The sequence below is a fragment of the Pleurodeles waltl genome, chromosome 3_1, assembly GCF_031143425.1.
Source record: "Pleurodeles waltl isolate 20211129_DDA chromosome 3_1, aPleWal1.hap1.20221129, whole genome shotgun sequence".
NCBI lineage: Eukaryota > Metazoa > Chordata > Amphibia > Caudata > Salamandridae > Pleurodeles > Pleurodeles waltl.
Window position 1 is genome coordinate 1,737,810,631 of NC_090440.1, and position 25,389 is coordinate 1,737,836,019.

A 25,389-nucleotide genomic window follows, 5' to 3' on the forward strand; every position below is an offset into this window, starting at 1 on the left:
ATGCAATAGACTCTGCTTAGCAGATTTCTTTTAGCAAGTAATTCTCCGGTTAGACAAGCAATTGAACCTTACTGTGGTATAATTAGCTCATTCATATTAATGTAAGACACCTTTGTTGAGTGAGCTGATGCGCTAGTTGTCTGGAAGAGGGGTTATAAATCATTAATGACTCCTTCAAGATTTTTGAACCTCTGCTAAAGGTGTCAGTTTAGAAACGAAAACTTTTTAACCAAAAAGGTAACTTGATACAACTTAAAAAAAATTTTTTTAAAAAAACAATAATGGATCATTGATTATGCAGGACAAATTTATGTTTGCAAATGACTCATTTGCCTCATGATATCATAAGAGTGAAACACCATGTGTAACACAACACTGCAAACATTATACTCCCTACGTGCATCCTCATTAGAGAGGTAGTGCTATAAGGCTTAGACAGAGGCTTTCTCCTTTTTAGGTCGAGCCCGCTTGAGAGACTCTTGTATCTAGTAATGGGCTTGAAACACACCCATAGCTGACCATTTGCTGGCATCATTGTTACTTTTCTTTGCTGCCTTTTCATTGGCCAGCGCTGGCCATGCGTCACTTTCTGTTCTCTCTGTGGCACGCGGATGAAGTACAGATTAATTAGCTTAATTAATGTACTTCCGCTGGCTATCCCTGCCCTCGCTGTGATTGAGGTACTATTTATTTTTCTTATGTAATTCACTTGCTATCCACATGTTCCCATAGTTTACAGTTGCTCATTCATTCAAACCTTGGGGATTTGGTGTTTCAGTGCATATCGACTCCTTTGTTTTCCTTATATTTTTCTCTCCACACGTTAACCTCGTTTTAAATTTCAAAGAACTCTCCATTCAACTTGAATTTGCATAAATAATTAGACTTAAAATATAAAGTCCTTTTAACTATTATGACTGAAAAATACACTTATTCATTTGACACTTACAATTGACGAAGTTACATCCGCACTGCATTTAGCCTCGGAGTTTCCAAATGCATTGATGTTTGAAATGAGGTTAAGGTACGGAGTGAAAAAAACATAAAGAAAAGGAGAGGAATTTTGAGTAAGAAATGCTTGCACATATAATGCGTAAAATAAAGAAGTTGAGGAGAAACAAGTAGAAATTTGATGAATCATCTGTATGGTGTCCCATTGACATCTTGCTAGACAGCTGGGATGTGCCCACCCGACCACAGGATGCTATGTTGCCAAATGGCTAATGTGCTTCCTATGTATGCTTGTCGCTATGGTTGAGAAATTGGGTCACTGGTATTTGGGGTCATATTGCCTTGTCAAACATAGTAGGGGTGTACATTTGAACTCTACTTTAATTTTCTTTTAATGACTTACTTTTTGCATAGCGCTTCATATTGCACATCTGCTATTTCTGAACTCTGTAAATAACACCTGCAGATTGATGAAAGGCTAAGTCCGCCTAGTCAGGATTCAAACTCATGATCTACATTCATCTACATTCATCGGGGGCGAACATTCAACTCGTTGAGGCATCTTGGCAGCTTTTGGTAATGCATTGCCAAGTGAGGTTAGTGTGCCATCTACTAAAGCAGAATAGTGTTTTGGGTTGAGGGATGGTGATTGTTGATTTGACTTTGGTGTTCCATGAAGATGCATAACGCAGACACAAAGTGGCAATGTGTTTCCATTGTAGTATGTAATTGAGGCAGGGGCATTTGTCTGGTCACGGGTGTTATGAGGATTTTATTGGGGTTGTAACAACTGGTTGTCTTAGTTGCTTTATTGCTCATGGTAAAGGAGTGGTACTGTTGTATCTGTGGACATTTTTGGATTCACCTCCGCCATGAATTCTTTCCATTCTGTCCAACCACCTGGACATGACCTCGTGCCATATGCCAATCAATACTATCGACTAGACAGTACAAATGACTGCCACAAAAATCATAATGCTTCGTTAGTGAGTGGGTACTGCTTGCCTAATCTCACATTAGCCCAGAGGTCTCCAAACTTTTTAATGCCGCGCCCCCCCAGTTGAAAAATAAAAATCATTGGGCCCCCCCTCAGAATTTTTCACAATTATTTTATAAAAATGGCGATGTTTAAATATATCTAAACCTATTTAAACATTGCAGTTAATTACTGTTACCTTTTTAAAACTGCAATAGCATGCTTCTGCTTAAAACAAAGGCCTGTTATCTGTATAATATTTATTTTGGGCAGAGTCTGGGGCCCCCCCTGGGATCACTTCAGGCCCCCCTAGGGGGGCCCGCCCCCCAGTTTGAAGACCTCTGCATTAGCCTATTCTACTTGGAAATTCCTTTCACACTCCTTGGGCCTGCTGCATGCCATAGTGTCAACTGAATAGTCAAGGAGGTGGTTTTCTTATTTCTTGTGTGATGCTGGTATTCTTTTTTCTATGACAAATACGCCTTATTTTGTCTATCTGAAGACCTAAGGTCATCATTTAAAAAGAAAATATAGTAAGAAGTTAAAAGAGAGTACATTTTTTGACTGCCCCTTCAACTATTGGTTTTTCTGTGCTTTGCCACAGTTTGGGTGGGCTGTCCAGGCTGCTTCCCGACTTCCTCCCGCCTGCCCCCCATGTCCACAGTCTTTTTTCGTATTAAATGTTTTCATTTTTTGGGGGGGCGGGGAGGACCCAGTTGTGAATTGCTGCCAGCCCCGTCACCTTAAAAAAACACTTTTGCACTACTTCATTTTATTTCTTAATTTGCTGCTCAATCTCAGATTGATAAATGAAGAAATAGGTGCCACCGCTATTTTGTAGGTCCGCATGTGTAATGGTGCACACACATGCGTCATCATGCACGCACACAGCTACAAAAGGATACAGCTGTATATTTAGGCCTATTTTAACTGCTTTTTGGGTTATTCTGCACTGTGATTTACAGCATCACGTAAAAGCATTGGCAAAACTAATAAGTCCTAAGGGTGAGATATATTGGCACTGCCAATGCTTGTTTTTGTTTGAGACCAGGTGTTCTGTTTTGGGACAGATGTTTAGAAAATCATTGTGCTAGTTCTATGACTCATAGCGCTATTACGCTGGCTAATACTGTCACAGTCTATGTATGTTTAAAGTATTGTGAATTGGTTTCAACTGATTGACTTAGTCCTTGTAGATCGCAAAGAAAATGCAAAAGTGGTGGTAAGTTTAAATGTAGTTTGTGGGCTGTAGTGTTTACATCAATCACACATATGACAACAATGTGTGGCTCCAGAGAACAGAGCCCCCATAGTGTTGTGGCTGGGCTACAATTTCAAAGTATTGCATTGACGCTTGACAAGGAAAGAAGTACTTTTGAATACTAGCTAAGTCACCTCAAATGTGTCTTGTAAGCCCGCAGAGCTGGGTGCTTAGTATATAACAGTGGCGTGCTAGACACTAGGTAAAGTATGCCCCCACAATCAACAGTTACAAGAAGATGTTTATCACTGTGTAGCTAAATCTACTTTTTACTGATACAGGCCTGGTTATGAGTAACAGTCAATGTATTCTATCTTGACTTGGAAAAAATCCTGGGGGGGTCAATACAAAAGTTATTCCCACTTACTGTAAAAATCGAATTCAATAGTAAACTGATAAACAATATTCCTCACATCCCTACTCCAGAAACTTACTACACATCCTTTGCTGGCTACTAATGACTGTCCTACTGTAAGATAATGGCTTGATTTGGTCTCTTGCAGAAAGAAAGTAAGAATGGTGTTGTCTATGCACACTTAATAAAGGATTAGACATTTTTGTGGGTTACAGAAGCATTGGAAATACAAAGGGAAACTTAGACAGCTCTTCATCTGAAGCTGAGCTCCCAACTGGGGTTGTTATGAACTGCAACAATTGATTCCCCGAGCCACCAGAGACTTTCTGTGTCTGTTCTCAGGAGGATTGAAAATCGGTTCTCATCCTGAGCCTATGTCGGACACTTCATCTACATAGGAGCATGGCTAAAATGACGAATTCTGGTAGGATCTGTAATAAGCTGAAAGAGCAAATGGTGAAAAGGGAAATTGATAGTCTGAAGAAAAGTAGCTAGGATTGGATGTAGGACATTTTTCAATCACTGGCTAGAACACAGGGTAAGACTTGCACCTCACCACTACCTGCTGAGACCATTCCTGGACCTAAGATGAAGACATCTTGAAGAAAGAAGAGTCTGTCTGACTAATGGAAGCCAGAAAGCCAAATAACCACCAACTCCTACTGGGCAGAGAAACTTATTTCCAAGGGTACATTGGGTGGCCTCCTAAATCTGAAGGTAAAAACTTTGACGATGGTGATGCAGCAACACTACCCCAGTTTTGAAGTAACCTCTTGTGCTATAAAATCCTGATTTGTTCCTCTGAGAGATTTTAGCACCAAACTGAAGGCTACAGCAGGAGCTCTAAGATGATGTTTCCCACCTCAAGGGGCCCTCGCTGGCTTCAGTTTTGTGCATTGAACTCCCACAGGATCTGTAGCTCCAGAGAGTAGTCTAAGTCAGAAAGTATGAACTTTGACTGGTGTCACCCACTTGACCTATGTGACTTCCACTACATAATAGCTGACTGTAAACTCTGCCTTTTGATTAAGGCTTTGTGATTTCTTTGCGCTTTTTTGCCTTAAATTTTAATAATTTGCAGTCCAGTTCTCCTTATCCCATTTTGATCAGTTTGGTGTATTTTTGCTTATTATATTGTTCTTCATTTTTCTAAATTGGTTTAGGAATGTTATTTTGTTTTTTTTTCCTTAACTTCAAAATTATTTGGTACTGCTTGAATTAAACACGTTTCCCTGGAATTCTCTGCCGCTTGTTCCATTTCTACAAGGGTCTGAAAAGAGATTCTCTTAGAACTGATTTGTGCCCTAGGTAGATTAATTGTATTTATTAAGTTGGTAGGGCTACCCTTTCAAAATTAATAACTAGACACAGGTGAAACTGAGTTTTCAGCCTGCATAATTTCACATAATTACTGCATTTCACATTACAGCACTTAAGTGAAATGTCCATGATTACGCAATTATGTCTTCTCACATAAACAAAATTTCATTCTGATAAAAATTCTATTGCTGCAGCATGGGAACAATGCAAATGAGGAGAACGGGAGTGGTTGTTGTTTGCACCACATGTGATTTTGTGATTTTTTTTTTTTACTGCAAAATGTGTCCTTCTATCATTTTGGACACGAGGTACAGAACCAGCATTTCATGTAATTTTGTGAAATTTCACATAGTTTTTGGACATTTTGCATAATTTATGCAGGGCAAATTATTCAGGTTTTACCCACACTTGTAAATAATCTAGTGTGTGTCAGGATCTCTACCAGCACATTTGACGAATACGAATAACGCTGGCCAGCACACATCATGACTGTACGACTAATCAATAAACATTTTTCTCTAAGACAACTCCTAAAACGGGTGTTGCATTCCCATAGCGTGGGAGCCGTTGATCGTTTTTTTCCTGCTTGGAAATACAATGCATGGCAGATCGGTCAGGAAAAAAACACTTCCGACATGATACATCATGCATGATACAAGGTGGGCCTTCCAATGCTACGTGAGCCTACATTTCCTCGGCACACAGTGTGTTTCCCACAGCAAATGTGGTAGGGACTACACCCTTAGAAACTCAGAGGTTCCCCCACTTCGAAATGAGGCGAGGGAGCTGAAGTTGTTTGACAGGGCATCGATCAATTTTCGATGACTGGCCGCTTACGGCCAAACTCTAAACCCTCTTTTTATAGATTTGAGTCAAATGTGATTGTGATAAGGTAGAATGGTGTGGGATGTGCGTAAGCTAGGTGTAGGCACATTTTGGGGGGGACAGGGGGGTGTCGTATATGTAGGTATACTGGCCGGCAGATGGAATGTATGCTACTGAGTGTTGTGTTAATCCTGCTACAAGTTAATTTTGGAACCCATTAAGAGAAAGGTTGAGCTGCATAAACATCTAGATCTTGCTTGGGTTTTGTACACGAGTAACTTTGTACCAGGATTTGTACATAGGTAAATGAATGTATTGACCCTAACCTTGTGCATGTGAGCAATGAATACACCAGGTAGCTTTGTGGGCTTGACGCATGCAAGACGTCTATTGCAGATTTTTAAAATTTTCAGTGTTGCTGAAATTGCATGAAAGAGACAACAGGTCTCAGTGACCTGGCTGTCCCATTTGCTATCTCCTCAATCACCATAATGGTGGAGTTATGCAACCACACATTCTGCAACAGACATACAATTAAAGCACTATGGGCTCATTATTTAAATAATATTATTTGATGCACCCAATAACTCTCCTCTAACTCCCCCGGTGTAGTTTTATTTGAAATGGCAAGTTTTTATCATAGTAGCAAATGTTAGTGATTATGTAGCTTTCAGGCACTCCCAAATTTGGTACAAGAGATAAAGTGGCACGAGAGATAAAGTGATTGAGGCACAAAAGATAAAGTGATTTCCCTGAGTTCACAACAGTTGATCAAGTGAAGAACCGAGATTACAACTTGGACCAGTCTCCTGATCCTACTGCTGACAACTGCCAGACCAAATCGCTTGTCCTTGAATGCATTTGTACGCGTGCGGTGTTTCTATAGTGAGAACCTACCAAGGGCAGCAACTCTCCCCTTCACCACTTGGTGCCTCGGAGTCGTCTAGACCGCGGTAAGGGGCTAGAGGCAGCTATTCTGAGCTTTGTCTTCCCATATCTAGAATGAATGGATTGTAACAGGCCACTCTGATTCTGGGAGTTCACAAGTGCATTGTTGAGTTTTTTTTTAATTTTTTTATTATTATTCTAGGATGCAGATCCGAGGGCCCGTGTCACCGAACACTCCAGTCCTGGTCTTTTATTTTTACAAATGATTGGCTTCCGGTGTGTCAGTTCATTGCATCAACTAAAGTGAAGCAACGCTCAGCTCCCAGAATTCATTTAGCTGCTAAACTAAACTCCGGCAGCTGAGCACTGTGACCTTGGTATCACGGAGTCTCTGTAACCTTACTTGTAAGCACGTGTCGCTTAGCTTCGCTGCTGTCCCTTCACCTTGTGACCTGTGTAGAATTGGCTAGATGAATCCAATAAGGGATCTTTCAAGACATAAACAAAGGTGGTTGGGTGTTTGGGAGCGAGAGTAGGTTCGCCCCCCCCAGCATGTGTCGTCATGCAGAAAGGCTGGCGACCCCATATCGAGCTCCACCTGTCATGAAGTGAGAGCTGGAGGGGACAGCAGAGATCTGGAGTAATTTGGTTTGGCGAAAATGGATAATGCAGCTGTCAGAATGCATTTAATCCAGCGGCCTTCAGTGGCAATTTCAAGTGACAGGAGCAAAGAGACCCTGTCGCGTCCCTGAGACCCTCGGCGGGGAAAGCTAACCGAGCCGTGTTTCCATTCGGACGCAGACGCGGCTGTTTAGTTCCCCCTCAGGGTTCAGCACCTCAGTCTTTCCTCTGTCTCCCCTCCCCAAGTTCCTGCTTCCTCCCTCCGGCTTCCCGCCTTCCGTCCTGCCCATCTTCACATAACCCCCCCACCAACATCACATGCTAGGAACGAAACCCGAGGCCATCTGCGCTTTTCTTTTCCATAAAAAGAAAAAAAAAATGAAACCTACAATTAGTGTCTTCTTCGTCTTATGTACTTTTTTTTTATTTTTTTTTATTTTTACAAAGCAGAGAACTATTATGCAAATACTCTGCAATTTGCTTTTGAATCATCTTTGTGCGGGGATGAGCAATTTGCTCTCTATAGCAGAAGTTCTTTTCTCTCTCTCGCTCTACGGCAGACGCTGAATTCCGGTTTGAATGACAACTTTCACAAGACTGTGTTTTTTGAGTTGCTCTCCTGTGCTTGTTTAAGTTATTTTGTTCGGAGTTAAGGATCGGTGGCACCGCCATGAGCGCTTGTCCTAGACATATATATTTTAATTTCGGGTCACAGGTGTGTGTGTCTGAAAATCGGATGAAGGCGTGCTATGGAGGAACGTCAAAAAATATATCTTGTCGGGAAAGGTCCTCCGTGTGTGTGTGTTACTCTTAGAACGTGGTAGTTAGAGGCAGGGCAAGCTGGTGGTGGCCCCCGCCCGCCAATGACCTCCTTCACCGATTCCCTCACTACCACCCTCTAACAATACCCCTCATCTCTCTACAGCCCTTCTCGCACATACATTTAGTTTGTTTTAAAGTTCTGGTGGTGGTTGGCTTTACTAATAAGAATGTATATCTACCCAAATGAACCTTTTTTTTTTAGCAGCATTAGGAATACCTAATTAAAGAATGGGAAAAGAAAAACGTAACAGCCTAACCATATTATGCAGGTTACATGCAGCTCTTTGGTGCCAGTTCATAAATCACTGTTCTATATTAGATTCGTAACCTATGAACTGCTGTAACAAAAGGATCACAGTGACAAAATCAGTAAACCTCGGTGCTATCCACATAAAATACAGTTCTGTGATCTGCATGGTAAAGATTCTTTGCAACAGGCATATTAACCCTATGATCTACTTTATGATGAGTCAAAGCTGCTGCTAGACAGTACTCTGCTCTCTCTCCAGCAGGAACATTTATCACTAGCGTTATCTTCACATTTGTATTGCTGCCTTAAAACTGCTGGACACACAAGGAACTCTGCAGCAGATGCTTTTAAAACCATAATTTATTTCTAAGCACAGTACCCCCTAGTTCAACTCCGAGTGCTGCTGCACTGATCGCACTGTCCTAAATCTGGCCCTGGTTGAGGGGCGCGATCTAAGAAATTACCATGGATAGCTGAGCCAGAGCCAAACCTCTACAAGCCCATGTACGAGCTGAGGCTTTAAAATATTTGGCATGTGAACCATGCAAGAAACAGGTGTCTTCACACTTTTTTTAAAAAAAGTGAACTTCTTTAACAGACGGAAGTGTTTCACCTTAATGCATCACATTATATCCCTGCACTAATAAAAATGTATTAAGAATGAGCATTTTTAAACATGAACTGAGAAAAGTTCCGGCCCCAGCCCTGAAAACAATTTGTAAGGGAACGTAGATGCGAATTAGTTTTTAAAGGTACCTAATATGTGGCCTAGATTTGTATTAGAGATAAAGCAACATTAGAAGCTAATAAATCAAACACAAGATATTTTTTTTTACAGTGCACATACAGAACTCACTTATTTTATGGTGCTCTCATAAAAAAAAAAAAGAATTTGCAATGCAAAAGGTCTCGCATATTTCAAACAATTGTCATTTTTTGACAACAGCGCCCACGAGCAAAAACAAAAAAAACATTAGTGGAATCTGAGAAAAAATAACTTAACAAAATAAAATAAAGTTAGCTTTAAAAAATAAAACTTAGCAATTTTGTTTGTCCTGCTGGGCAAATTTTTGCCAGTCACAAGCCTTCTGTTTACAGGGCACTGGAAGTTAGAACAAAATAGTACCTCGATCATGTCGAGCAGTTGAAATCAATTAGTGCTTGATCCCTGCTCCACACAAAGGAACGGAAATGATGCCAGACATGCCTTGACGAATTACAAGGCTGTAAAGAAGGGTGCCAGGCAAACCAACAAATGGTGAGCAACAGGCAGGCGCCAAGCCCTTTACTAAACACAGCAGAGTCTTGCATGCGAGACTCACGCGCTAAGAGGCTAGACCCTAATGAGGCTCAGTGAAATACAGTATTTACCTAGGATCATACACTTTGGGTTTGTAGAAAGCCAGGACTGATCACAGATTTTCCAGTTTCACACTGCAATTTAGCCATAAAATGGTTATCTCTTTCTCACCTCAAAGGTTAATGCTTTGCCCTTAATTCTTTTAGGTTGAGATTAGAGGATTGGTGACAGACAGAATCCACATTTTATTTCTGTCTGTGTTAAATAGTGCAGACCTTGCCCAAGAACATAGAAGTACTAGAAGTGTGTTACATTTTTATTTTTCATCACGGGGAGATTTGAAGGGAGTTCACAGGATGCTTTACCAAGGCCGGGATTACAACCTGGTTTCCCATGTTACATGGTTGGCAGCTTTATCCCCTACGCCGCATCATCTCTTATGAGACCGCAGCTTGTTTTGGGCTTGAGTTTGCAAGAGGACCTCTAGCTGAACCAGGCATCAGGCTCAAGCCTGGCTTGAGCTCTCAGTGGCTTGTCCAGCTTTAGTAGTGGAGGAGCAGTGGTGCTCAATTTCTGCCACAGCCTATTTACAAGCAAAACAAATGGGGTTCTCTTCCACCCTGCTCTGTTGTAAGACCGCCCCTACTGGGTTGCAGTGGGTCTCCAACATTTCTGGGCCATGGTACTCCAAGTGATGGTGCCAAAATAATATGATGGTTTGCAAGCATGTGTGGCACATACAGTGGAATGAAAGTGAGGAGAGACTGAGTCACTGTGCAGGCCAAGTAGACAATATCACCTAGTGAGACAAGATTACCTCCAATGTTATTCCATGCTTGCTAGCTTACCAAGGACGTGGGGAAATGTTGCTAATCCTTCACAGCTGAGAGACCATTGAGGGATTAAGATGATAGTATCTTAAATTGAACCAGCCAAATGACACTGCACATTTTATCGTGCACTTAGGCAGGGAAGATCCTAGGCCACAAAGGAGTGACTGGAAACATTGAAGCACCGCAAGTATCAACATTTTGCACCATGGCTAAACTAGGGAGTGGATGTGTCACTCATTGACTCTTTGAATTCCAATGATGCCGGTGACAGCAGTTATCTGCCACATCAAAATGATAAAATCCACAGGATCACCACTGATCTGTTTTGCTTCACTTTGGGAGTTAATCTGCTTAAATATCCAAGTGAAACTCGGGCAAAATAAATAATTACAGAGACAATTGGACCCTGAATAATCTGTTCCCCTGGTAATACCTCATTTCTAAGGGGACCCTCAGAGTCTAGGAATTGTTGGGGGTGCAAAGTTACTGAGAGGATTACAAGTCCCTCCTAATGAGGGTGTAAGCATAATTTTAGGCTCCTTAACAATCATATTGATGCAGTATGTGGTTCAATGTGGAATGGGTGCTTGACCCTACCACTGCAAGTCAATATTTGATAAATTAGAGGAGCAGAATACTATTCTAAATTATCCTTCTATTTATCGGAGGACTGGAAGTGGAATTGTGTTATATGGGTGGGAGGAATTCCAAAAGATTGGACCACATTTAGGAGGCTGCAGTGAAATGAAGGGGAGGGTACAACATTTCACTGTGAAGATACACAACTGATACCATACTGGGAGGTATGCAACACTGCACAGGGATGCATAGGATAGGAACAATCTTGTAGGCCAATTTGAGCAATCGTTTATAAGGACTGAGTAGGTGAGTGAGATTGATGGGTTTGAAAATCTTCCCTCTGATACACAGGTGACATCAGATTGTTTTGTCGTGTCTTTTTTTTCAGGAAGCTCTGATAATGGCAAGCATGGACCATCCTCATTTGGTTCGACTTCTGGGCGTCTGCCTGAGCCCCACCATTCAACTGGTAACCCAGCTCATGCCTCATGGATGCCTGCTGGATTACGTTCATGAGCACAAGGACAACATCGGCTCCCAGCTTCTGCTAAATTGGTGTGTCCAGATAGCCAAGGTAGGCCAGTTAATATCTATTTGATACTCTATGCCATTGTAAATATAAGAGTGTGTTTGATTTTGTTTGCATGGTGACATTACATTAAGGTGTGCCTTACTTGATACACAAATCACTGTAGGCATGCCATACATTGTTATTTGTAGAGATCTGCCCTGCAGTGATGTGGGCCTGCTGTTCTACATATTGTGTGTTCCAAAAGGTATCAGCATCATGGAAAGATTAAGGAGCCAAGACCTATTTGTTAATGTAGTGTAGCCAAAGGGATCTTGTGAATATCTGAGATGCTCTGAGCAGGTTCATTGTTTCTAGTGTACACACTCTAGCCACTAGGACCCATGAAAAGCAGAGAATGTACTTAGATGGATGCCAAACAACAAGCACTCCCAAAAATATTTAACACATTGGTGTAATTGAAAGCTGAATTCAAATATTTGCCACATTCCTCCACGAAATATAAGAAATGGGAAGCCTGCCTTTCCCTGCCTTTCTATGAGATCACCATGCTGTATTTTGGGCTTTGCATGGCAAGGCTTACCATTCAGATTTCGGCTGCCAGTTTAAGGCAGAATAGTCATCACTGAGTCCCTCCAAAGCAGATGTCACAGGTATCTGCTGCTGGCACACATCATCTTGTGGCACCTGTATACTCTCCTCAATATGTGTAGCTGTTATTCCCCACTGTCCTGCCCACGGTGCTCTTTGTGGCCCAGCATATTTATCTGTTGCAACCTATGATGTTAAGAACATCCTGCTTGTTTTTTAGGTCTGACACTAGCCAACATGGTTTGAGGTTACTAAAAGTCTATATTAAATATGTTTGTAGTGCCTTCTTCATCCATTGGTCTAGTGTTGTGCCAGGTGCATTTTTCTTACAGTATACGATATGGGACAATAGGTCAACCGCTTTAGCTATTGGCTAACTTCACTGTGAGTGATCACATTCTCCAATTTCACAAGGAGCCCATCCACACACACAGTAGTACCCTTCAGTGCCAGGGACTACTAAGGCAATTTGTGTTTTTTAGAACAAAAAATATTTTTGCTTGTAGCTAAAGTTGTTATTTTCTTTTACAAGGGTAAGAGCACACCAACTTCCCTAACAATACAGTTTTACCAAAAACAACACAAAATACATAAAACAAACTTTGACCAAGCCAAAAGGCTCATAACCAACACCAGACCAACTAGCTTTTGACTTTGTCAGTGCTTGTTGTCCTTGTCACTACTATATTTCACATATTTTCCTCTTGTATGATACCCAGAGGACACCTACTAAGCAGTCTGTAGGGGGTTCCCGTGACTAAGAAAATACTCAATACAACATTAGGCTGATTTTAGCAAGTAATGCCACCTTTCCAGAGGAGTGAGCCTTTGACAACTGGCCAAAGTAATCCAAATCAAATTCATAGAAAAGCTCACAATGTTTCTAACCTGTGGCATTCACTCAAGACTCGCCAGCTTCCTCATTGTCTAAAGGATTTCCAATGCCTCCTCTGAGAAGCGCTTTGTTGCCGCAGTGCTGACACAGAGCCTCATTCAGTTGGTTGTGGTACTGCACATAATATGTAAGGGTCTTCTGTGTGTTTAAGAGCATCTTGCTGTGGCGTGGGCTCATCTCATTGGCCGTGGACCTTCAACCCCCCACAGCCAAGAGCAGGGCTGGTGCTGACAGGGTCCTAGTCACAGCCCCCAAGCTCTCCTGCAATGGCTCCCAGGCGGCAGGTGTCTGCATGGTGTTTAACAAGACACGTCTTTGAGATGTTTTCATGTAGTTGTAGAAGCCGACATAGCCTTGAGATACTTTATCTCGAATGCACACACTAAGCAGTATGTAGCCTAATTAAATATTGATTTTAGAAGGGTAGTCACTCATGCTTTTAGATCTACAGTGTGTGCACGACCAATCTCATCCTGATGTACTTAACCCACAATATTTAGATTCGCTTTTTAATGGCAGTAGTAAGTAATGTTGAGGCAGTTAAAGGACATTTAGTGCGGTATCTAAAACAAGTTATTTAAGACTGCTTTTTGGTAAGTGTTTTCTGCCTTTGCATACTAATCAGGAAGAACCATGGGAGAGCAGGGCCTTCCACGAGAGCGCGGCAGCTTCCACTGGAAAGAAAGCCCCCGGGGCCCAATGAAAGCGTTTGATAAGCCTTATAAAGGAGCGCGGGGAGAAGGCCGTTCCAGTGACTGAAGGCGCTCTCCGATTCCCCTGGCAGTGCTCGTTTTCTTCTTCTGGCATTGTCGTCATACCAAATATTAACCAAGCTTCATTCGGTCACGTGACAGCTACAGACGCCGCCATCTTGTCTATTGCAGTAGCAGAACTAGCAAAATAATTATTTTTATTTAAAGAATAGCAAATAATACGGATTGTTTTTAATGCGTTCGTGCTTTAACAAATTCCCATGTCACTGAGGGAGATCGAATGTTTAAAGTTACTAGGGACTTACTCCATAGTACCCTATGGATTATGGAAGATCAGACCAGGCAATTTGTATTTATTATTTGTTGTATTTGTATAACAAAGGCCTCATTTCATGTGTAGTATAGCGTGTAACATAAAACAAGTTTTACAGAACTAATTACAAATGTAGAGCGTATTAGTGTAGAATAGAATTGACTAAAAACAAGCTATAATTGGAAAATATACAAGTATCTTAAGCACAGCAGCAAAGAACGGGTCAGTCAGTTTTGGTGGAGTTTGAATAGATGAGTGTGTAGAGCTGTGCCAAAGGATAAGAAGTTTGAGTTGTGTCTGAGTACTTACTGGTAGGCTCTTCAAAGTTCCGGAGCTTGACAGCAGAAGGCTTGGTTGAGCGTTTTTCGTTTGTATCTGGCGTTTCTCAGACAACCTGTGGTATTGAGTTTGCTTCTTGTGTAGGAGGACAGACCGAAGCGCATTGACGGCTAATTGGGATATTCTAGCCTGAAGTGGTAGCCACTGAGAATCTCAAAAAATGGGCATAATGCTGTCTGATTTGTATGCTCCCTTGGCAGGCGTGCAGTAGAGTGTAAGATGGAAATGAAATGTGGCGTGGAGATTTTGTGTAGCCTAGCTATTATAGTGCTGCCACATTAGAAGGACAGAACCAGAGATTGCACTGCTGTTCTAAAATCTGCTAGAGGAAAGGTGGTTTGATGAGGCAGTTTTGAAAAGCTTAGATATGTGGGGTTACATAGTTAATTTCTGTTTTATGGTAACCACCCGCATTTCAGCCTGAGGCACTAATGTGGGGGCTGGCCTCACTTGGGCAGAAAATTGGCTGGAGCACCAAAGTAAAGTGCCCCCCATCAGCAAATCAGATAGCTAGAAAAGTGCACCATTTTTTGAAAATTCAGGCAGTTCTGAACTTGTAAAGGCAAGCTGTATATGTGTTTGCCAGGTATGGGAGGCTGCATGCATTTGTGTATGCTGCAGCCAATGTTTGTGGTAATATTAGACAAATCATCAGTAAAATCCAGCCTACCAGACCATAAAACAGGCTCACAAATAGCCAAAAAGCCAGCCCACACATTGAGCTGTCAGACTGTCCTTCGGTCACCGCCAGGTTTTCATACAGGCCAGGCTGGCCCTGAGAGGTGTGTTTGGGTGGGGGTACTGTGTGGTTCTGACCTAGAGTGGAGATTATTTGCTTGCCTCTAAGTGTAGGAAATCTGTTTTAGATGTTTTTAGTTTAGAGGAAAGCATGTTAATCTAGACAACTTTTGGGGATGTTATGCATCACACCCAACTCTTCTCAGATAAGATATACTACAACAATACAAACTAACAACACAAGCAGATCCACCTGCAAAGTTTTACCTCTATGGTGATATCCCAGTTGCAGCTGTGAGCGTTATAACCCTCGAAAACATACTTGACTAATTTTCTTCTGATAAAAGCATCTTTCTTCCACACAGAGTGAATACAATTGAATGAATAGTAATAATAGGTCCTCTGCCCGGCTTCCTGGTACCCACTCATGTTAATATAATTTCTTTGTCCCTTCTTTCCCTCACTTCAGTCAATATGTGATATTTGTCAGATCTAATAAGAATCAAGATGGCTCCAGCATTCACTCGATAGATAAGTGGTGGAGGAAATGGTGCATTCGTCCAACTATTTCCATCTTTTGGGCCACCCGCTAGATTCACTCCAACTGAAAGGTGTCAGTGGTCAGTGCAGTGACAGCAAACCTAGTTATACCAACTCTTTACGTATGGAGTGTTACTGAATGATTCCATGCCACTGGGACACAGATTTTCCAGCTCAATTAACTCAACGCTTCCAACATTCAGCCACCAAGCTCAAAGCTTGCATGAACAGAGGGGGGCATGCGTGTAACTTAATCTAGAAGTATTCATTGACTGCTAATAATATCTAAGCTTAATTTCAATATATTGTACATGGTACACATATGCCTCACAATATTCACCACTTGTTCTTTCGAACTAAAATCAATCATGACCTGTGCAACTACTGGAATTCCAATATGTCAATCCCTTACTGTTGAACTATCCTGTCTGAAGATTCCTGGACCAGGGCAATGGTTTTGCTGTAAAGGCCCCACATTCTAGAATGGTCTCCCTCTCGAAAACAAGCATGCCACTCCCCCTCTCTTTCAGGAAAACAAAGAACAAAACATATAAATTCACCCCTAGTTAGGAGTCATTTGGCCTGCATTCCTTCTTATCTTGATTGATCCCCAAGACCTATTTGTTATTACTAAGCATGTCATATCTCACTGACTGACTGACTCAGTAAATTTTATAATGCAATCTACCCAAAAATGGTCCTGGTTCTGATGGCCTCACTTGAACAATTAGAAAAAAAGCTACCTTGAGGAAACATTTGAAGCTTTTCTGATCAGAGGTGGAACTGATATGGGCTCATAATCCACTTTAAATATTGTCTGCCTGGATATAAAATTAGAGCTTGCATTTAGGTGAAAACTTGTAGCTGGACACATAGAAAAAACTGTCTTCTAGCGCACTGCAAACAGTGACTAGAGTGGTGCTACATAGCCCTTTTATACTTTGTATGCCAGAGATGAGGTATAGATGCATCCAAAGGTCGTCCAGCGGCCTTTCCCTTTATAGCTGCAAGAGCAAAAGATAAGATTTCCTAATAGTAGTTGCTAATGCCTTGACTAAGAGTGGCCCAGAAAAATTCCCATATTTTCCCCACCTTTAAATTACCATTCCTGGACATTCTGATAGTATGCGGATGCATAAATAATGGGAAATACAAGGTTTGAGGAAGAATGGCAAAATCAGTCTCTCTGCACGGATTTCTGAATGTTGTGCACTGGCGTGTAACATGCATCGGCGTAATGCAAAAAGCAAGGACCCTGCAGAATGTGATGAGGGGCCCTTGAGTTTCCCATATCTCACAGATATTTATTGGCCTTGGGCTGAACGGGGCCCCCTTGGAGAGTTGTCCACCCCCTCTGGGGCTGCAGAGGCATGTGTTACGCAACTGATCACAGGGAGATGTTGGCTGCTTCCAGCAGCCAAAATCTGCTTGTGAAAAAACTTCGGGTGGGCATGATAACTTTTCTTAGCAGACCCTTTGGTACTCATGCATTACTCGTAATGAGGGTCATATTTTCCTTTTCTGAGGCCATGAATCACACAGTCCGCTACCATCTTGGCACTTGTGTGCTGTTCATAGAGGCTTCAGCAACATCAAGGTAAAGGTCTTTAGCATACTGCAACTATGCGTTTAACTAATCTAGCCATTGTTAACACTCTTTGGTAGAAGGAAAGCAAAGGTGGCCACTATTTAATTTTCCGTCTTAAAAGAAGCAGATCCGCACTGGCCTGTGTTTGAAAAGTCATAGCAGCATCAAACTTTACCCCAGTTTTTTTTTTTACCTTTACATATGGTTTAAATTTCAGCATTACATCAAATGAAGAAGTGGGCATAGGCAAAAAACCTGCAGTCATGGTGACAAAGAGTAGCATATTTTGTATCAAATTAAATGCAAATATCATATTGCATCCCTATTATCTTGTATTCATAACATAGTAGTGAATGAGCAGATGTCAGAAGAGGCTTGAAGTTCTGAAAGGGTCTGCAGACTCTAACATAAAGCTTGGCATCATCAGAATAAGACTTAATTTCCTCTGAGAATGTCTTAATGATGGTGAATACAACTCATGGTGATAGTCTTAGCATTCAGCGCTGTGAGAAGTGATCCACATCTTCTCGGGCTAACATGGGGAAATATTGAAATTACTGGTGCACAGCATTAATCTCCACTGCTGGTAGCAATCGATGGAACATACATGTATCTATTGTATGTATGTATGTTTTTCTGTATAGCTCAAACCTGGCCAAAAGGCAGCAGACTGCTGTACAAGGGCAACAACGAGGAGCGGAAACTGAGTTCTGAGAGGGGAGGTGGACTGATACTAGGTCATGAATTACTGTTGTTTAAGATGGTGTGTCTTTGGTTCCTTCTTAAATTGGAGCAAAGATGGGGCCGCCCTGTTCGGTTAAAGGGATGTTGTTTCAGATCCTTGGTTCATAGATGGTGAAAGCCAGTTTCCTTGTTTTCTCTCTTCTCCATTTCTTTTCTTTTCCTCCACTCTGATGATGTCCTGGCTGCATGGGTAGGAAACGCCACCAGATATGCTGGGCTTGTCAGTCCAATAGATGGGTATGCTCATTATGATGGCTTTGTTGATGATGGAGCTGTTTTTGAAGAAGGTGCGCACAAGCAAGAGAAACAAGTAGTGTTCCATTGGGGTGGGGTTGATGTGGTCATATTTATTCAGACCATTGATGAGGTGTGCAGTGGCGAGTGGGTACCACTTGGGGGGGGGGGGGGGCAGTGTGGGGTCTGGAAGCCCTGGAGCAGGGCATTATAACCAAACTGGTGCAAGAATATAGGCCCTGAATTGCAAAGTCACTTTCTATGAGGAATGGTTTTCTTCAATAAAGATGTATAGTACCAGGACATCCTGATTTCCTTTGCAATCTGTTCCTTAAGCGTGAGTTCAATGTCCAGGGTGAATCTGAATTACTTGGTGTTGAGTGAAAGCTGGGGTTGAAATCCCTCCAGATTCATGTGGTTGAGACAGGTTTGGACAGGATGTTGCTTGTATGTCTTAGAAAAAGCAGGGATTCTGCCTTTGAGGGATTGCGCTTCACGTAGGTGATGGACATCCAGGACTGGTTGAGAAGCATGCATTATTTGAGGCACTAGATGTATGGAATGGAGGAGATGTTCAAGGAAAGCTGTGTGCCATCAGGTATTGGTGAATTTTGATTTTATCATCAGTGAGAAGAGTCCCAAGGAAGTCCATGTAGAGGTGACGATGATGGGAGGCAAGATGGAACCCTTGGGGACTCTGCAGGTGAAAGGTATCTTATGGGATCTGACGTCAGCTGTATAGGTACGATGAGAACCAGAGAAGGATATTAGCAGTGAATACCATCCAAATCTTCAATGGGTAAATGAGAGTGGGATGAACAACAGTGTTGAAAGAGACTCAGGAGCCCAGCAAAATCGGAAGGCAGAGGCCACCTTTATCTGTGACCATAAGGACATTGTCTGTACTTTGTAATCTAGCTGTCTTTGTGCTGTGGCGTGAACTGAATCTGGATTGGCATTTTTGCAGGAGATGGTTGGCATTGGTGTGATCTCAGACTTGTGCATAGGTTGCTTTTTCAGTGATCTTGTTGATGAAGGGTAGGTGGGTCATAGCCTACAAGGCTATTAGGTCTAGTGTGGGTTTCTTCAGGAGTGAAAAGACCTGGCCTGCCTTCAGAGCTTCTGGGAAGATGCCTTGAGTGAAGGAGGGATGGACTTAGTGAGAAGGAGTAAGAGAGCTCCTCCAGAGAGGCATTTGATGAAATGATATTCAGAAAAGAGTGAAATAAATCCACACATCAACATATAGGGAATTCAGAAACATAGGAGTGCATTTTTTACAGTTCTGTTTCAAACAAACAGTACTGCACTTTCGTTTCACGCACGTTTGAAATGCAGATTTTCCTAGTTGTTTTGCTTTTTATCATCTCATTTCTCTTTCCAATATGGCTGGATCCTTGGCGGTCCTGGGCCCGAGCTGTGCCATACGATCCCAGTTGCCATCATTCCTTAAACTTTAAAGTGTAAATACATTAAAAAAAATGTTTTACTCTTTTCATTCACTATCAAGGAATGACCACAAAAGTGGCTACTATTTTGCTATCTACATGGAGAAGAAACTAGCTATGAACTCATTTGGGGTACATTTACACTTTCTCATAGCACTTTGTCATTTGTTTATCATTTGGAGCCGGGTAGCAGAAACTTCACACTGGTTCAAAAAACAGGGCAAATCTCTTTGCACCAATGTTGCAGTTTGTCCAATGGGAAATGGGGCAAACGGCATTTGCTTACAATTGACATTTTGCAATGAAGAAAAGGTGCAGCAAACCTGTCGGGTGTACATAATAAGAAATTTAAAATTCAAATGTATTGGCCACGTCTTCGGAACCAGTACTACATTTTTTGCACATGACCAAAGTATTCTAAATAATCCACCGTAGATTTTATGCCAGAGTGTCCTATACAGAAATAGTGTCTGACATAACTATTTTGTCCTAAATACCATTTATAAAAAATATTGTCCTCTTTGGGTGCAGATTTTCTGTTCTTACCTCCAATGGGGAGATATGTTATGGCAATATTTATGAAACGCTATTTACATCAGATGAATATATTCTAGTACCACACTCCGTGGTGTAAAGGATGGCTGCTACTTTGAGCCCTGGTCGAGGGCACTCAGACCTAGAAGCATTATAAAGTTTGTGTCAGGTCTGGAGCTCCTAGTTGAAGCTCCAGAATCTGTGTTGAATTTCACTTCTGATCAGTAGCAGTGTACAGGGCATAAATCTTTATGGTTTAGACCAACGGTACTCAAAGTACGGCCCGCGGGCCGCCAGCGGCCCCACGGACCTAGCTTGGCGGCCCGCGAGACGCACACCAAACGCCACATCATAATGGCAGCCATATGTAAACATAGAAGAGGGCCGCAGGAGCATGCTCCCGCGGCCCTCCTCTATGTTTACATACGGCGGCCATTGTTTATGGCGTTGCCCTGACGATCCTGGAAGCCAAAGCCCCATAAAAGTCAGCGCTTGCAGCTAACTTTTATGGGGCTTTGGTCGTCTGCTTCCTGTCACCGGCTCCACGTCTGCTGCCCGCCTGCCTGCTGTTCCACATTTGTGGCATCTTTACAGTGCTTTGAGTCAGGTAAGGCTCTTTGGTTATTTATTTATTTGTTTTTAATGTAGTGTGTGTTACTGGGGTAGGCGTGAGAGCAGATTGCGCTGTGTGTGTGCGCTGTGTGTGTGTGTTAATGGGGTAGGGGTGAGAGCAGATGGCGCTGTGTGTGTGCGCGCTGTGTGTGTTACTGGGGTAGGGGTGAGAGCAGATGGCGCTGTGTGCAGATGGCGCAGTGTGTGTTACTGGGGTAGGGGTGAGAGCAGATGGCGCTGTGTGCAGATGGCGCTGTGTGTGCTACTGGGGTAGGGGTGGGAGCAGATGGCGCTGTGTGCAGATGGCGCAGTGTGTGTTACTGGGGTAGGGGTGAGAGCAGATGGCGCTGTGTGTGTTACTGGGGTAGGGGTGGGAGCAGATGGCGCTGTGTGCAGATGGCGCAGTGTGTGTTACTGGGGTAGGGGTGAGAGCAGATGGCGCTGTGTGCAGATGGCGCTGTGTGTGTTACTGGGGTAGGGGTGGGAGCAGATGGCGCTGTGTGCAGATGGCGCAGTGTGTGTTACTGGGGTAGGGGTGAGAGCAGATGGCGCTGTGTGTGTTACTGGGGTAGGGGTGGGAGCAGATGGCGCTGTGTGCAGATGGCGTAGTGTGTGTTACTGGGGTAGGGGTGAGAGCAGATGGCGCTGTGTGTGTTACTGGGGTAGGGGTGAGAGCAGATGGCGCCGTATGTGTGCGCGCTGTGTGTGTTACTGGGGTAGGGGCATTGTTTTGAAAAAGGGGGTGGGGTGGTTGTTCCCCCTCTAAGCCCCGCCCCCCGCTGTCACTTCAGTGCGGCCCTCGGCCGCAAACCATACTGCAATTTTGGCCCCCGAGAAAAAGTTTGTGAGTACCCATGGTTTAGACTTTCTCCCTCCTCTCACACATCCAGGGGTAAGCAAGAGAGGAAATGACTGTGTGATTAGCCCGCAGTACCCAAGAGTGCCTTTCGGCAGCTATTGTGTGTGTGTATTTTGGGAGAAGGGGAAGAGGTCCGTTGATTGAGACACATTTCCTTACTATGTTTATGCTTTTATAGGGGGGAGGAGGGATTATGCCTAGGGCTCTCCATATATATGTTCCTACTTTTCCAGCTGTCCTTTTCTAACAATCTATTTACGGTTCTCAAACAGGGCCTGGAATGATTTCGATAAGTTTCATAAAATCGAAATGAATTCTTAATTTTTTACTCACCACGCCCCTGTGGCCTGCGGGAGGGGGAGACCGCCGGGCAACTGTCAGTCACAGACTTGTAAAAGAGAGGGACGCTCTCCTCTTTCAAAGACCTGGCTGGTGATTGTTGGAGGAGAGCCGTACTTCTCTGAAGACGCAGCTCGAAGCTGGGCCATCAGTTACATGAGTGGGCGAGCACAACGTTTGCCATTCAGGCGCTATATGGATGAGAATTCTCTCTGCAGGTCTACTCCAAGGGGAACCTTGCTATTCTCGTTTTATTAAGAGGACATTTAGGGTGCATGGAGGGCGCCAGAACATTCTCTCACCGTTCCATTATGAATGCCTCTTGACGCACCCTTGAAAAGAGGGCTACTTTGTCCTGAAATTCTCAGCTCTTCAAGCATAATTTTGGGATTCCAGGAAAGGAGAAAGACAAGGTACTTGCAAGCACTTCAGGCGCTGGCGTTCTTTAGGGTTTTTTTGTAAAGCCACTGCTCACACTCTGCCAGAGTTCTGTTCTTGGCATTTAGTGGTTTTTCAGAGAACAGCAGCCAAACAAGCAGCCCTACTCAGCAGCACTATTGAGCCGAACCATAACGTGCTTTCTTGTCAGGCTCTTTACGTGATACAGCAGTGACATGTAGGATCTTCCGTTCTTCCTGGTGGAGTACATTTTGGGTTTGCTCTAAGGGACAGGTGTACGTAGGACTTCGCAAATTCAGAAACCCACTGTTCCTCCCCTAAAGATCTGTTTTTTCCAGAAAGGCATCCTAAATAGCCCTGCAAGTCCCACCCTGACATCTTCTCTAGCTTTTAGAGACAATGAGACTCCACCGTGTTATGACTCAGAAGGTAGCAGCTTCTATGGTGTCCCATGCTATCATCTCCTTTCAGGGTCATCTGCACTAACCCTTACTCCTGAGCTCTACAATAACTGCGTCCTTGCCTCCTGATAGGAATACAAAGTATGCTCCTAGACCCATTACAAGGGAAGTGTACAGTATCCGCCTATAAACATCGGACCTTTATTAATCAAGGTATGATTGATTAGGGAGCGATCTTTGACTTCATACAAGTGACGCCTATATAGGGCAGACTTTACTGGGGACCTTCGGATTGCTGAAACCAAGTAAAAGCTTTGGAAATGATATAAGATCATTTACATTAGGCCTTGTTATAGGTTAGCTTCCAGCGTTTAGGGCGGTAGTGCTTCAACCTACTTCTCCATATCCCTTTATGCGTATATTTACTGCTGCTGAGTGCACATGTCCCACATCTCTTAGCAGACAGACCATTCTTCACGCAGAGCCTGGCACTCGCTACTTGATTTTCAGTGTCTTGATGATGCTGAAGAACTCTTTTTGAGCTGACCTCTTTCCTCATCGGAGTCTGCGTCTGTGATGGGGGTTAAAATAATAAATAGTGAGAAATATAAAATTGAGGCAATTTGTCCAATTTCGATAAATGAGGGTTCTACTAGTTTTCTTCCAATTCATGTTAGGGTGAGAGTGTTAGCCACTAAGGATCAAAATAGGATTTGTAAAATTGGGTCGGAATATTAAACTTCGTTGTTTTAATGTGTGTAGTATAGGGAAGATTATTAGGATTAGGATGGATATTAGTAGGGTAATTACTCCGCCTAGTTTTTTTGGAATAGATAGTAGGATGAGCATAGGCAAATAAGAAGTACCACTCTGGTTGGATGTGGAGAGGGGTGATTAGTGGGTTTGCAGGGGTAACGTTTTCTGTATCTCCTAAAAGGTTTGGGGTTAAGAGTGAAATTAGTATTAGGATAAATAGTATTGGTAGGAATCCTAAAATATCTTTGTATGAGAAGTATGGGTGAAATTGAATTTTAGCCCCATTTGATATGACTATATGGTGGCCACTCAAGTGGGCACATGCACATTTTCTAAGTTGCACATTATTTTCTATGTTAGCCTAATTCATTTAAATTCTTAACCATTAATCAATACAAATTTATTAGCAATTAATTCAGCTTCCACACTACCATTTGTATGCCTCGCAAGAGGCCATTCAAATACCTCTCTCTCACAACCATACCAAGACAAATCATGTGAGCCATCAAGTAGTGCTAATTTACATGCCATTTCCAATGGAATCCATTTTGAACTAGCCAGCCCATTCTTTCAACTAAATAAAACGAACACAGAGGGCATGTGGTGCATTCGTCTTTGGTGGTCTGAATAAAACCCTTTAACAATTCTCTGAATGGGTGGAATTCGACAAGCTATGCATGGTGCTAGCAACAAGCTGAATTACAGTGCTGAGGTCCTCCTAGTTAGAAGAAGTGACCCCTGGTGACACCACCGCTCATTGCTAAGCACCTCAACAAGAGTTTACTGGAGTTTAGATGCTCTTTCTTCTGGGGCATCTCTGTAGCAGGAATACCTTAGAAGCAGCCTTCAAACCTTCAAGAGGGTCTGCAGCAGACAGACGTTGTTGAAGAAATAACACCCAGTGGCCTATTACTGTGTGCTAGTGAATGAAGTCCTAAGCACTGCAGGCACATGGACATTGGAGGAGCTGTGATAACAAGATGGTATCTTAAATTTACCACATGGTAAATATCCTGTGGTGCATCTACCACACAGTCTTGTTACAACTGCGTGGTAAAGTGTAGCGTAGCAAGTGTTTTCATGGTAAAGTCTAATATTCAACAAGCAATCAGTATGCACTGACCCATCTAAAGGAGCCCAGTAACATCTAGCAGCTAGTGGCGCAAGGTATTGACTAACATATGAGATGAGCAAACAGTGTAAGACAGTCACATTTATCTTTGAAGGAAGAAGTATCACTCACTCCTCGAGACTATTGCATATGATAATGACTGAAGCCCCACAGAGAGGGAGTAGGCAGTAATACCCAGTAAACAAATCACTTTATTGAAGCATCTAAGTTTTGCAAAGAGGGAGGTGAGATACACAAGTATAGCAGTGACACCGAGTCATCAACAGTATTACAACGAGGCCCTTGGAATTATGCAATTGTGCGGCTGCAGCGTTTACAGCATAATTATGGATTTGCCGCATTTTCCACAGTCTATCAGCTGCTGCATAAACTACAGATTTTAAGTCATAAAACTTGTTTCTAGCTCAAGCAGTTCAAATATTTCTAAAAACATGCCAGCACGTGTTACTGCGCAGTGAAAGACCCTTTTCAAAAGTTGACTGGTCTCCTTTCTGTTGCTTTTGATGTATTTGGATATTAAACTGGCACTAATGATGTGTAACCAATGCCCAGACAATGATAACAAAGTGTAACAAGCATTTGCAATGCAATGGGTCTCACGTTTGCTCTAGTAAGAGCTATTTGCATTGTTAATTCCAAACTGGACATTTCTTTCCACATAAATTAAAAATAAAAAGTAAAACAGAAGTTTTCTCGCAGTCAAA

General features: G+C 42.6%; 1 protein-coding gene across 1 annotated transcript in view; it reads left to right on the forward strand.

The window, feature by feature from the left end:
* Positions 1–25,389, forward strand: part of ERBB4 (erb-b2 receptor tyrosine kinase 4) — a 1,957,545-nt gene that overhangs the window by 1,686,456 nt on the left and 245,700 nt on the right. Inside the window, exon 20 of the mRNA XM_069225651.1 lies at positions 11,370–11,555. Within this exon, the coding sequence (XP_069081752.1) occupies positions 11,370–11,555 (186 nt within the window). The remainder of the gene's footprint in view (positions 1–11,369; positions 11,556–25,389) is intronic.